At 40.8% G+C, this 13,468-nt stretch overlaps 1 protein-coding gene across 1 annotated transcript in view; it reads left to right on the top strand.

Annotated features, from left to right (window-relative positions):
- LOC114664579 (beta-1,4 N-acetylgalactosaminyltransferase 2-like) overlaps positions 1–13,468 on the top strand; it is a 100,023-nt gene that overhangs the window by 65,467 nt on the left and 21,088 nt on the right. The window contains exon 8 of the mRNA XM_028818747.2: positions 7,060–7,146. Coding sequence (XP_028674580.1) covers positions 7,060–7,146 — 87 coding nt within the window. The remainder of the gene's footprint in view (positions 1–7,059; positions 7,147–13,468) is intronic.

Below are 13,468 nucleotides of genomic sequence, written 5' to 3'. Positions count from 1 at the left end.
TAGTGACACTGACCATAACCAAATACAAAATGAGTGAAAAAACAGATGAGAGAAAAATGTCAGTGGTCTCCTGTTAAACCATTCATTCCTGTAGTGTACCAAAGCAGCTGAAACTGATGAACAAGCCCCTCTGCTACTTAACTGACCAGATCAATAGCCCAAAAGTGTCATTGACTTGTTGCTATACTCTCAATTAAAAGTGTACCTTTAATTTTTTTGAGCACTATATAAACCGGCCCTAATGGAACCAGAAAAGCAGCGTTGTGTTCTTACCAGAGAATTTGAGATGTCCCTGCTGCTATGACCACATGGCTGCTGGTTGGTTGACCAACGCCTTTTGTGTCAAAGTCAAAGTGAACTTTATTGTCATCTCAACCACATACAAGTATCCAGATAGGTGAAATTACGAAGCTCAGGGTCCACAGTGTAACAACATGAAGTGCAAATAATAAATTAAAAATAGAATTAAAATTAATTAATTGTATGTTCTACTTGTACAATTTACTCTGTAGATGCTGTTAGGGGAAGGGTGTGCTGCAGTAGACCCATAGTGTTATTATCAATCTTCTTCTTTTTTTCCTTCCAAGAACAGCTCTCCTTATTATTAGTTCAGTTCTTCTTAATAGTATACAACTGCATAATTTTTCTTGCTTTGCATTTTCTTTTGCCGTTGTCCTTTTCTTCATTGTTTATGGTGACGATGCCCCTCTGCCAGTCACATGGATGTTTTACTTTCACTTCCCCAAATGACATGCAGGTTTTTGAGGTCCAACACGCCATGTTCCTTACTCCTTGTCACTGCATTCTGTGCGTTGTGTTTGTGCATGAGAACTCGCTGGTTGTCAGCTGTCACACACACACACACACACACACACCCCAAACCCGACTATAGACAAAATCAAACCCTTGCGATTTAATCGATCAGATTGCTTTGTAGAGAATATTGTACCACACAACTGGTGGTCACGGGAGCGCGCCGCAATGGCCGCAACTGCCCCCGATTCTCTATGATTATGTAAATGAAGCCTGAGACCACAAATTGCAGGAAATGTCATCTAATGCAGGGGTGTCGAATTCCGGGCCGCAGTGGCTGCAGGTTTTCATTCTCAACCTTTTCCTAATCAGTGACCAGTTTTCACTTCTAATTCACCTTTATCCCCTTTATTTTAACAGCCATGTTAGAAGGAATCAGTCCTCTGAATTGATTTGTTTCCTCATTAAATGACAGCCAAACAGAAATGAGATGTGAAACGAGCCAAGAGATGACCAGCTTAAACTGGGGCTTCAAATTAAAACCAGTTTCTTAATGAGAAGCTGATGCTTGCTGTTAATTAAACCCATTATTTAATTCCACGGCTTGTTGCTGCTCTCGTACTGCAATAGCAAACATTTCCAAAACTGTTGATTTTCTGTTTTTTATAAGAACATCGTCAAAGTGTTTTGGTGAGTTGAGAGATCAACCTTACCAAGACCATCACCTTTCTTTATTTTCAAATATTGTGCAATGTGGCGGCTTGTTTTGTGTCTCATTATTGTTTGTTATTGTAAGAAGATGGTTAGAATGAAAACCTGCAGCCACTGTGGCCCTCCAGGACTGGAGTTCGACAACCCTGATCTAATGTGTCTTCTCCAACCCTGATCTAATGTGTCTTCTCCAACCCTAAATTACCGTATATACTCGTGTTTAAGTTCTCCCGTGGATAAGTCGGGACTTGATTTTACCATATAATTTCTGGTATTTTATAATGTCAGTTGTATAAGTCGAATGTGGGAAAACTCCCGCTATTGGTCCAAGAGATTATGATATGCTAACGCTAGGGATGGGAATCGAAAACCAGTTCTTGTTGAGAACCGGTTCCCACTGTTTCAATTCCTTGGAATTGTTTGCCATTTTTTGCAAACGATTCCCCTATCGATTCCAGTCGCCTCGAATGACATCACAAAACAAATTTTTTCAAAGAAGTATCGGGCGTGCTTAGTGATAATGTTCTTGACATAGTAAACTCGTCATTAGATACGGGGGTCTTCCCAGACTGTCTTAAGACTGCGGTAGTTAAACCCCTACTTAAGAAAAATAATCTCGATCCCTCTGCTCTTGAAAATTATAGACCCATCTCTAACCTGCCTTTCTTAAGTAAAATTCTAGAGAAGGCAGTCATTATGCAGTTAAATGAGCACCTCAATAAACATGCTATTCTTGATAAATTTCAGTCAGGTTTTAGAACAAATCACAGCACAGAAACTGCACTCGTTAAAGTAGTAAATGACTTGCGGGTAAATGCAGACAGAGGCCATTTATCTGTTCTCATCCTCTTAGATCTGAGTGCCGCATTTGACACCATTGATCATAATATTCTTAAGAATCGCCTTAGTCAATGGGTGGGCCTCTCTGGCAGTGTCTTAAATTGGTTTGAATCCTACCTGGCAGGGAGAAAATTCTTTGTTAGTTGTGGTAATTATAACTCAAAGACACATGATATTCTATATGGTGTTCCACAAGGCTCTATCCTGGGTCCACTGCTCTTCTCAATCTACATGCTTCCATTAGGTCAGATTATCTCAGGGCACAACGTGAGCTACCACAGCTATGCTGATGACACACAGCTGTATTTATCAATAGCACCTGATGACCCCAAATCTCTTGATTCGCTAACACAATGTCTAACTTGTATCTCAGAATGGATGAATAGTAACTTTCTCAAATTAAATAAAGAAAAAACCGAAATCTTAGTGATTGGCAATAATGGATACAATGAGGCTATTAGAAATAAACTGGATGCATTAGGATTAAAAGTCAAATCGGAGGTAAAAAGCTTAGGGGTAACCGTTGATTGTAATCTGAATTTTAAATCGCATATTAATCAGATCACTAGGACAGCATTTTTTCACCTAAGAAACATAGCAAAAGTTAGACCTCTTATATCATCGAAAGATGCAGAGAAATTAGTTCATGCGTTTGTTTTCAGTCGGCTAGATTACTGTAACGCACTCCTCTCAGGACTACCCAAAAAAGACATCAATCGTTTGCAACTAGTGCAGAATGCAGCTGCTAGAATCCTTACCAGGAAAATAAAATCCGAGCACATTTCTTCAGTTTTGATGTCACTACACTGGTTACCTGTGTCATTCAGAATTGACTTTAAAATTCTGCTTATGATTTATAAAGCTTTAAATAATCTCGCCCCGGCTTATATATCAGAATGTCTGACACCTTATATTCCAAATCGTAACCTCAGATCCTCAACTGAGTGTCTCCTTAGAATTCCAAGAGCAAAACTTAAAAGAAGTGGTGAGGCGGGCAGCCTTCTGCTGTTATGCACCTAAAATCTGGAATAGCCTGCCAGTAGGAATTCGCCAGGCTAATACAGTGGAGCACTTTAAAAAACTACTGAAAACACATTATTTTAACATGGCCTTCTCATAACTTCACTGTAATTTAATCCTGATACTCTGTATATCCAATTCATTATAATAACTATTCATTCAAAATCTGTACTAACCCCTACTCTCTCTTCTGTTTCCTTTTCCGGTGTCCTGTTGGTGGTGGCGTGTGCCACCACCATCTACCCAAAGCACCATGATGTTCCAGCAATGATGGATGGATTAAAAGCCAGAAATCTGTATGACCATCAGCATCAAGTGACTCCGTGAAAAACCCGAACTACAAAGAGGACTATTTCATTTATGTTAGGTAGAATGCCCAGAGGGGACTGGGTGGTCTCGTGGCCTGGAACCCCTACAGATTTTATTTTTTTCTCCAGCCTTCTGGAGTTTTATTTTGTTTTTTCTGTCCACCCTGGCCATCGGACCTTACTCCTTTCTATGTTAATTAATGTTGTCTTATTTTAATTTCTTATTTTGTCTTTTATTTTTCTTCTCTCCATTATGTAAAGCACTTTGAGCTACTTTTTGTATGAAAATGTGCTATATAAATAAATGTTGTTGTTGTTGTTATCACCACGTTGCGTAGCGTCATTTACCCAGCAGGAAACATGGCGCCTAAGCGGCACAAACGCTCAAAAGTTTGGTTATACTTTACGAGAAAGGATGACAACAGGGCAACTTGCAATACTTGCAAAGTAGATATTTCATCAAAGGGAGGAAACACTACGAATATGCAAAAGCATTTGCTCACAAAACACGCGATAACCTTAAATGAATGTCGTGTTTTTGGTCCGCTCCGGACTAGTGAATCTCAACCCAGCAGCAGCGGTAACATTTGCACGTCCTCTCCCGTTAATACGGCAGGTAACTAATCAACTAACATTGCATATTATGTTAGCGCGATTTGCCTTATTGCAAAACCTGCTATCACTGTGCATTGCATTTAGATGACCATGACGAGAGAGACAGACAGACAGAGTCTGGCTGGCACAGATGCTGGCAGTTCTCGCTGCAGTCTACCAGTAGCTTCTCCTTTCACAGAGGCGGGGAAAAGTAAAATTTCCTTCCTGAAAAAGCAGATATGCTTATATTTCTGCAAAAGAATTGTTAATTCTCCATAGTTGATGGTTGCAGAATTGCACAGTGCACAGTTCCATTGGACTTGAGTTGATTGTATTTGTTGCTGGCTGATGTAGTTTTATTTTTGAGTGCTCAGCTCATATATACTTTTAAAAAGGAGAGTGTAAATGTTACTGGGCATTCTTGTGTAATTGCCACAGAATAATTTATGTTATACTTTGTTATTGCTACAGAAGAATATTTATTTTATTATTATTTTACATTTACAATTTTTTTTCTGGGGACCCCGTGGCACCCCATCAAGGAGCCGTAGGCTGTGGATCTCTTAAGATCTCACTGTTGGGTTTGTAAGGTCATGCTACTCCTAAATTTCTATCTCGTTCAAAGATAACGACAACAACATTTATTTATATAGCACATTTTCATACAAAAAGTAGCTCAAAGTGCTTTACATAATGAAGAGAAGAAAAATAAAAGACAAAATAAGAAATTAAAATAAGGCAACATTAGTTAACATAGAAAAGGAGTAAGGTCCGATGGCCAGGGTGGACAGAAAAAACAAAAAAAACTCCAGAGAGCTGGAGAAAAAAATAAAATCTGCAGGGGTTCCAGGCCACGAGACCACCCAGTCCCCTCTGGGCATTCTACCTAACATAAATGAAATAGTCCTCTTTGTAGTTAGGGTTAAAGATAAGATATTAAACATAGTTCTAAGCTAATCGACCTGTGTGTTCTCCTTTTTTAAAAATAAGAATCGATAGGAGAATCGATAAAGAATCGAATTGCTAAACAGAATCGAAAATGGAATCGGAATCGTGAAAATCTTATCAATTCCCATCCCTAGCTAACGCCCACCTGAGAGAGTAACCACTGAGCACACGGCCTTTTCTCCCTCTCTATTGTGCCCACGTGACCACACGGTAATACCCGAACTCTTCCGAAATGACGTTTGCACTGATTTTTGTTTTTTGTATCTCACACCCTCATACACCTTTATTGTAAGAGCATCCCTTATCTACAATGTAGCGTTCGATAGGAAGGAAATATGAAGCAGGTTTTAAATGAAAAGTCGCTGATGTGGCGAAAGAAATTGGTAACCATGCTGCTGCAACAAAATTCGATGTGTTTGACAAACTGGTGTGAGATTGGAGGAGGCAAGAAGATGTAAAAAAAAAAAAAAATTAAGTGTTGCATTTTTGAACGGGCATATAAGTTGGGGTCTGATTTTATGATTGATTTTTTTCGGATTTCAAGACCCGACTTCTACACGAGTATATATGATAAGTTAAACTGGTCTGAGAATGTTACAACAACAACAACAACATTTATTTCTATAGCACGTTTTCATACAAATGGTGTAGCTCAAAGTGCTTTACAACAGCGTTTCTCAACCTTTCAGTATTTGCGACCCGAGTTTTCATAAGTTTTAATCACGACCCCCCTAACATTTTTTTGAAACCTAAAATTTATTCCTATATTTTTTGCTGCCAATACACCGCTACAAGTTTAAAATTTCCTTATGAATAGCGAAATTACGCCACGTATGGCAACATTCGTGCCCCCTTTTTTTGTTACTTCCCCCACAGATAAGAGAACCGCTGCTTTACAAGATGAAGAAAGAAAAAAGAAAAATACGATTAGGCAATACTAAGTAACAAAGAATAAAGTAAGGTCTGATGGCCAGGAGGACAGAAAAAGCAAAATCTGCAGGGGTTCGGTGGCCACGAGACCACCCAGCCCCCACTGGTCATTCTACCTGACATTAATGATCTCAGTCAGTCCTCATGGTCTTCAGATTTCACATATGGAAGAATTTGATGATGATGATGGTCGTGTGGACCTCTGGCCTTCAAGCCATCAATGGAGGGACTGCATTTATGCCCTGATAAGGTGGTGGTGGTGGCACAGATCATCGCCACAGAAAACCGGAAAGAGAACAGCAGAGAAAGTAGGGGTTAGTACGGATTGCGGAGCCATGATAAAAATTATAATTAAATGCATATACAGAATGTCAGGGTTACACTAAAATGAAGGTAAGAGAACGCCATGTTAAAATAATGAGTTTTAGCAGTTTTTTAAAGTGCTCCACCATATTAGCCTTTGACATTATGGTTCTTCATATAGCTTTACACTTATTTTTTTTAATGAACAGATTCAATCATTTATTTTAAAATCACTTCAGGGAAAACAACTTAAATATAGAAAATAGAAATGGGAAGAAAAATAGCAAATCCTAAATTTTAATTCTAACCCTGTCAAGTTTGTGGGCACTGGCCGAGTTCTTTTCAAAGCATCACAATCATGTCAAAGACATTACATGAATCACATTTACCACAATTCTCCCACGCCCAGAGCTGTTTGGCCTGTTCTTGCTTTGAATGTGTAAGCAATTATGAAAGAAAAACAAAATGGTCACAGGGGGATGGAATGTTCTGGGATGCCTGCTACCAATGCTCAGGGTGCTATTGCTGCTGTGTGTGTATTTGCCAGCGTTTAGAGGCGCAGTGCCATCTTTTGTAAAGAAGAAATGAAATCTAAGGTGTTGCTGTACAGTTTTCTGACTGTCTCTTTCACTCTTGTTTTGTGTCTCTACAGTTTGGTTTACTTTTGAAAATTACACTGCAGTTTTTCCCATTTTAATAAGACAGCACACCATTCCAAAGTTGAATGATCCCGGAGAAGGTAAGTCAATTATGTATTTAACGCTAGCTGTGTTACACGGCTTCATCCAGGAAATCTCCTAAGATAATGGGCCTAATCAGATGTATCAGAAGTGCCATGTAACTAACTAAGTGCACTTTGGTATACCATATTTGAGTTTCTATTACCAGGGGCTGATGTTATTACTGTAGTTCACTGGACCCCCTTAGTCTGGAACATCCATTCATTAATTGGTTCATTTTCTGCTGCTTATCCAAAACTGGGTCACGGGGGCAGCAGTCTTAGCATTGAGAGGCCCATGTGTCCCTTTCCCCAGCCACACTTGTCATCTCGTGCTATGGGATCCCAAGCTGTTCCCAAGCCATCTGGGTGATACAATCCTCCTAGTGAGGCCTGGGTCTTCTTCCAGCTGGTTGTGCCCATAAAACCTCTGTAGGTAGGTGTCTGGGAGGCATCTGTATCAGCTACCTGTAAGACTTCAATTTGAACCCTGCTGCAGTGTGCACCTGGCATGTGTCTGAGTCTCATATTCTTCTGAGCTTATGCTTAAAAGGTGACGCTGTTATTTTATTATTCACTATGATAAATGTATTTCTTGTTATTTTATATAACCCCTTAAGAGAAAATGTTATATTTATGGCATAACCATTCTTATCTTTAGTACTACATTTCCTGTTTTTTGTGCCAAGCTGGATCATAAAATGAATTAGGCCATTGCTCTTTACTTCTTCGTAAAACAAGGGTGTATAAGTTCACACATCTCCTTGATTACATCTCGCCTGAAGAAGGGGCCCGAGTTGCCTCGAAAGCTTGCATATTGTAATCTTTTTAGTTAGCCAATAAAAGGTGTCATTTTGCTTGGCTTTTCTCTACATTCATAATGGCTAACACGGTACAACACCCTAGTACTAAAATACAAATAAGAATGACATCCTAAACAAACAAGACTATCAATCAAATTGTGGTCATCTGAGGTATCAACATCTGCCATGTCCCATTAGCATCTAGGTGTAACCAATCAAGTTAAAAGTTTTCTGATTATGTAATGAGTTCCTTTTAAAGAATAGTGACACATTTTTTCTTTGTAGCATGTGGCTGACATGTGGCTAACCATTAACACACTTGTTACCTCTTCAGAGACTTAGATAATGAACAACGATTGACGCTTTCTCCTGCCTGAGTTTTTTTGCTTAAATCAGGGCAGTCCATTGGGGGGTGTCTGTTTCAAATTCTTTTCTTCCACATGATTGGCTTCTCTTGATGCGAAGGGTCAGTGGCTCTACTCGGAGCCTCTTCTGAATGTCTGCACTTCCCACTCTACAGCATCTCTAAAGGAGAGCCCTGCCACCCTACAAAGAAAATTCATTTCAGTCGTTTGTATTCACACTCTCATTGTATGAGCCAATCTTCGAAAGTTAAAGTCGTATTAGTGTTTGCTTAATTTGAATAGAATATAATTTTCTTTCATAGCATTTTTGTCTTGCCTAGAGTAATATGTTGCTCTACTTTCCCCTTTTGTATTATTAATATGTAGCCTTTGTCAGAATGCCTCAAGTCTCACAGACTTATCACTATTTATAAGGTATTGTACTCTATAAACTCTCCCCACCTTCCCTTCTTACATCTATAACCTCGGGCAATTAGGTGTAGTAAAAGACAAGCAGGAGTTATGTTACAATTTAAACAATGTATTATAGATAATATTCATAAATAATAACAATGGGCAAAGTACTTTGAATATTGGCAACCATACAACCTGATAAATGGTGACGTGTAGTTCAGGCAGTGCACAGACTTTGTAGCGGCCGACCCCTTACCCAGCCGGCAGCTACACTACCAAGACCTGTGGCCTGGATAAATTACTGAGATTAATCTACATATAACAAATAATATTTTCCCCTCAATCGACGGTGAATCACAAGCACACAAAAGCAGGTATGTAAAAAAAGTGAATATATACAGTGCATCCAGAAAGTATTCACAGCGCGTCACTTTTTCCACATTTTGTTATGTTACAGCCTTATTCCAAAATGGATTAAATTCATTTTTTTCCTCAGAATTCTGCACACAACACCCCATAATGACAACGTGAAAAAAGTTTACTTGAGATTTTTGCAAATTTATTAAAAGTAAAAAAACTGAGAAATCCCATGTACATAAGTATTCACAGCCTTTGCTCAATACTTTGTCGATGCCCCTTTGGCAGCAATTCCAGCCTCAAGTCTTGTTGAATATGATGCCACAAGCTTGGCACACCTATCCTTGGCCAGTTTCGCCCATTCCTCTTGGCAGCACCTCTCAAGCTCCATCAGGTTGGATGGGAAGCGTCGGTGCACAGCCATTTTATGATCTCTCCAGAGATGTTCAATCAGATTCAAGTCTGGGCTCTGGCTGGGCCACTCAAGGACATTCACAGAGTTGTCCTGAAGCCACTCCTTTGATATCTTGGCTGTGTGCTTAGGGTCATTGTCCTGCTGAAAGATGAACCGTCACCCCAGTCTGAGGTCAAGAGCGCTCTGGAGCAGGTTTTCATCCAGGATGTCTCTGTACATTGCTGCAGTCATCTTTCCCTTTATCCTGACTAGTCTCCCAGTCCCTGCCGCTGAAAAACATCCCCACAGCATGATGCTGCCACCACCATGCTTCACTCTAGGGATGGTATTGGCCTGGTGATGAGCGGTGCCTGGTTTCCTCCAAACGTGACGCCTGGCATTCATACCAAAGAGTTCAATCTTTGTCTCATCAGACCAGAGAATTTTCTTTCTCATGGTCTGAGAGCCCTTCAGATTCCTTTTGGTAAACTCCAGGCGGGCTGCCACGTGCCTTTTACTAAGGAGTGGCTTCCATCTGGCCACTCTACCATACAGGCCTGATTGGTGGATTGCTGCAGAGATGGTTGTCCTTCTGGAAGGTTCTCCTCTCTCCACAGAGGACCTCTGGAGCTCTGACAGAGTGACCATCAGGTTCTTGGTCACCTCCCTGACTAAGGCTCTTCTCCCCCGATCGCTCAGTTTAGACTGCCGGCCAGCTCGAGGAAGAGTCCTGGTGGTTTCGAACTTCTTCCACTTACAGATGATGGAGGTCACTGTGCTCATTGGGACCTTCAAAGCAGCAGAAATGTTTCTGTAACCTTCCCCACATTTGTGCCTCGAGACAATCCTGTCTCGGAGGTCTACAGACAATTCCTTTGACTTCATGCTTGGTTTGTGCTCTGACATGAACTGTCAACTGTGGGACCTTCTATAGATAAATGTGTGCCTTTCCAAATCATGTCCAGTCAACTGAATTTACCACAGGTGGACTCCAATGAAGCTGCAGAAACATCTCAAGGATGATCAGGGGAAACAGGAGGCACCTGAGCTCAATTTTGAGCTTCACGGCAAAGGTTGTGAATACTTATGTACACGTGCTTTCTCAGTTTTTTTTATTTTTAATAAATTTGCAAAAACCTCAAGTAAACTTTTTTCACATTGTCATTATGGGGTGTTGTGTGTAGAATTCTGAGGAAAAAAATGAATTTAATCCATTTTGGAATAAGGCTGTAACATAACAAAATGTGGAAAAAGTGATGCGCTGTGAATACTTTCCGGATGCACTGTATATTAAATGGAACACAATAACAAAACAATACTGCACATTCCCTGGTATCCTTCAATAAGGGTGCGCACAAAAAGGCGAGCTTCAAAAGGGCGACCTCAATTGGGCGCAATGTGTAGCCTTTGACTACGAGTAGATCTTCACCTTTGTTGGTCTTCACATATTCCAGAGCCATTTGAACTAAATTATCTACGAACGCCTTTATTCGCCGCCCTCAATTGAGGCCGCCCTTTTGAAGCTCGCCTTTATTTACACGCGCCTTTATTCTCCGTGCCCAATTGAGGCCGCCCTTTTGAAGCTCGCCTTTATTTACACGCGCCTTTATTCTCCGTGCCCAATTGAGGTTGCCCTTTTGAAGCTTGCCTTTTTGTGCACACCCTTATTGAATAGAACCACATTCCCCACGTAGAAAATATATACATGTATATCCCTCCACCAAAGCAGCAATGTGAAACACCATATATACAGTAACAAACCCTCCCTTGCCCCTGTAACGTATAACACACAAAACACAAATAACATTAATGAATGAATACTGAAATGACAATGATCGTGAACTTGAGTCCAGGTATATTACTGTCCTGAATACGGATGACTGATCAAGAAAAAATGGATGCGTTTGAATCTCCCGAATAAATGGAACAATCTCCCGGTGTTTCCTTGGTATATGGTGGATAATGAAGTCCAACCCCGGGGTTTCTGGTGATGATTGAGCTGAAGTGAATCCGGCGGAATGAGAAACAAACTGGATACAAAGCGTGATGTGAAAAATAGCAGGAAATGATGGTTTGTTGTTGTTAAATGAAATCTCCATCTTTCTCCTTCCTCTCTTCTTCTCCCCTTTTTCTTTCCCTCCTGATCGTTTAAATAGTACTGAACCGGATGTAACTGAATGTGAACAGGTGCTTTCCATCCTGGGGCTGCGGTTTCTATCCCTCATCCATCCCCTCTGTATTTACGGGGACAACATTCTCTGATGTACACATCATGAACAGCAAACGGGACATACATTGAAAACAATTTTACTATGTAGCCCCGCTACAACTTGTTATTTACTTAAAAATGTCTCTAGTTAAGGCATCATTTGTGGTCGGCTTTCTTCAGCACAGGCCTCATGCCTGTCTCAATATGGCTGCCAAGCTGTGCTCTTCATTGTGTTGCCCTTTTCAGTTCATGGTGTGTGTGAGATGCTCCTTCATCATTTGGTAAGAGAGAGAGAGACTGAGCAAATTTATAGTTTTTCTGTCCAACCCCTAGAGCCAATAAGACGTCATGGTACTTAAAGGCTTCTGATACAAGCCAGTTCCAAACAGCCATACTTCAGACCAATGGGGGAATAGAACACCTTCACACCTGCCACCCCCCAAAACCATATGTTAAGGTAAAGCTTGGCAGTTAGGCAGCCTGGCTTTCCTGTGGGGGTTGAGAGGGAGACTTTAGCAGAGAAACACTTGCCAAACTGGTTTGAGGCACTTCCCCCAAATCCTGTCGTAAAATTCAAAGAGACTCAGTCCTGGGGGGGTTTGGGGGGTGAGTGGTGGTTGTAAACATGAATGCTTATCCTCACAGGTGGCACAGTGGTAGTGCTGCTGCTTTGCAGTAAGGAGACTATGGAAGATTGTGGGTTCACTTCCCGGTTCCTCCCTGTGTGGATAGCACTTTGAGTACTGAGAAAAGCGCTATATAAATGTAATGAATTATTATTATTATTATTATTATTATTAATGCTTCTCACTAATGTAATACTAATATTACATTGCTTTGCCTAAGTTACAAATAAAGACATATAAAATATTTATCATCTTGCAAAATCTCACATCACAACAATAGCTATAGAGGAGAGGAATGAAGGTCAGTAGGACCACTAAGACAGAATACATGTGTGTGAATGAGAGGGAGGTCAGTGGAATGGTGAGGATGAGGGAGTAGTGTTGGCGAAGGTGGAGGAGTTTAAATACTTGGGATCAACAGTACAGAGTAATGGGGATTGTTGAAGAGAATTGAAGAAGAGAGTGCAGGCAGAGTGGAGTGGGTGGAGAAGAGTGTCAGGAGTGATTTGTGACAGACGGGTATCAGCAAGAGTGAAAGGGAAGGTCTACAGGACGGTCGTGAGACCAGCTGTGTTATATGGGCTGGAGACGGTGGCACAGGAGACAGAGCTGGAGGTGGCAGAGTTAAAGATGCTAAGATTTGCATTGGGTGTGACGAGGATGGATAGAATTAGAAATGAGGACATTAGAGGGTCAGCTCAGGTTGGGAGACAAAGCCAGAGAGGTGAGATTGCTTTGGTTTGGACATGTGCAGGGGAGAGATACTGGGTATATTGGGAGAAGGATGCTAAGGATATAGCTGCCAGGGAAGAGGAAAAGAGGAAGGCCTAAGAGAAGGGTTATGGATGTGGTGAGAGAGGACATGCAGGTGATGGGTGTGACAGAACAAGATGACGAGGACAGAAAGATATGGAAGAAGATGATCCGCTGTGGCAACCCCTAACGGGAGCAGCAAAAAAATGAAGAAGATGATGATGAAGAAGAAGCTATAGATTGTGATATAACCTTTAACCCCGTGTAAGTTAACATGAGATAGACCCTTCTTCACTATATCTTGCAGTACAGTATGTCAATTAAGTCAGTGTGTTTTTCAATAGGCTCTTACCTGGCGTGGGCTGAAAGACCCATTTGCAGTTTGTTCATGAGGTAGGCATACAGTTTTCAGACCGTTTAGATACTGTATGGTTCAACTGTAT

The sequence above is a fragment of the Erpetoichthys calabaricus genome, chromosome 14 (assembly GCF_900747795.2).
Source record: "Erpetoichthys calabaricus chromosome 14, fErpCal1.3, whole genome shotgun sequence".
In the NCBI taxonomy this organism is placed as follows: Eukaryota; Metazoa; Chordata; class Cladistia; order Polypteriformes; family Polypteridae; genus Erpetoichthys; species Erpetoichthys calabaricus.
The sequence above is the reverse complement of the archived record's forward strand: the minus strand, read 5'-3'. Positions and strand labels throughout refer to the sequence as shown.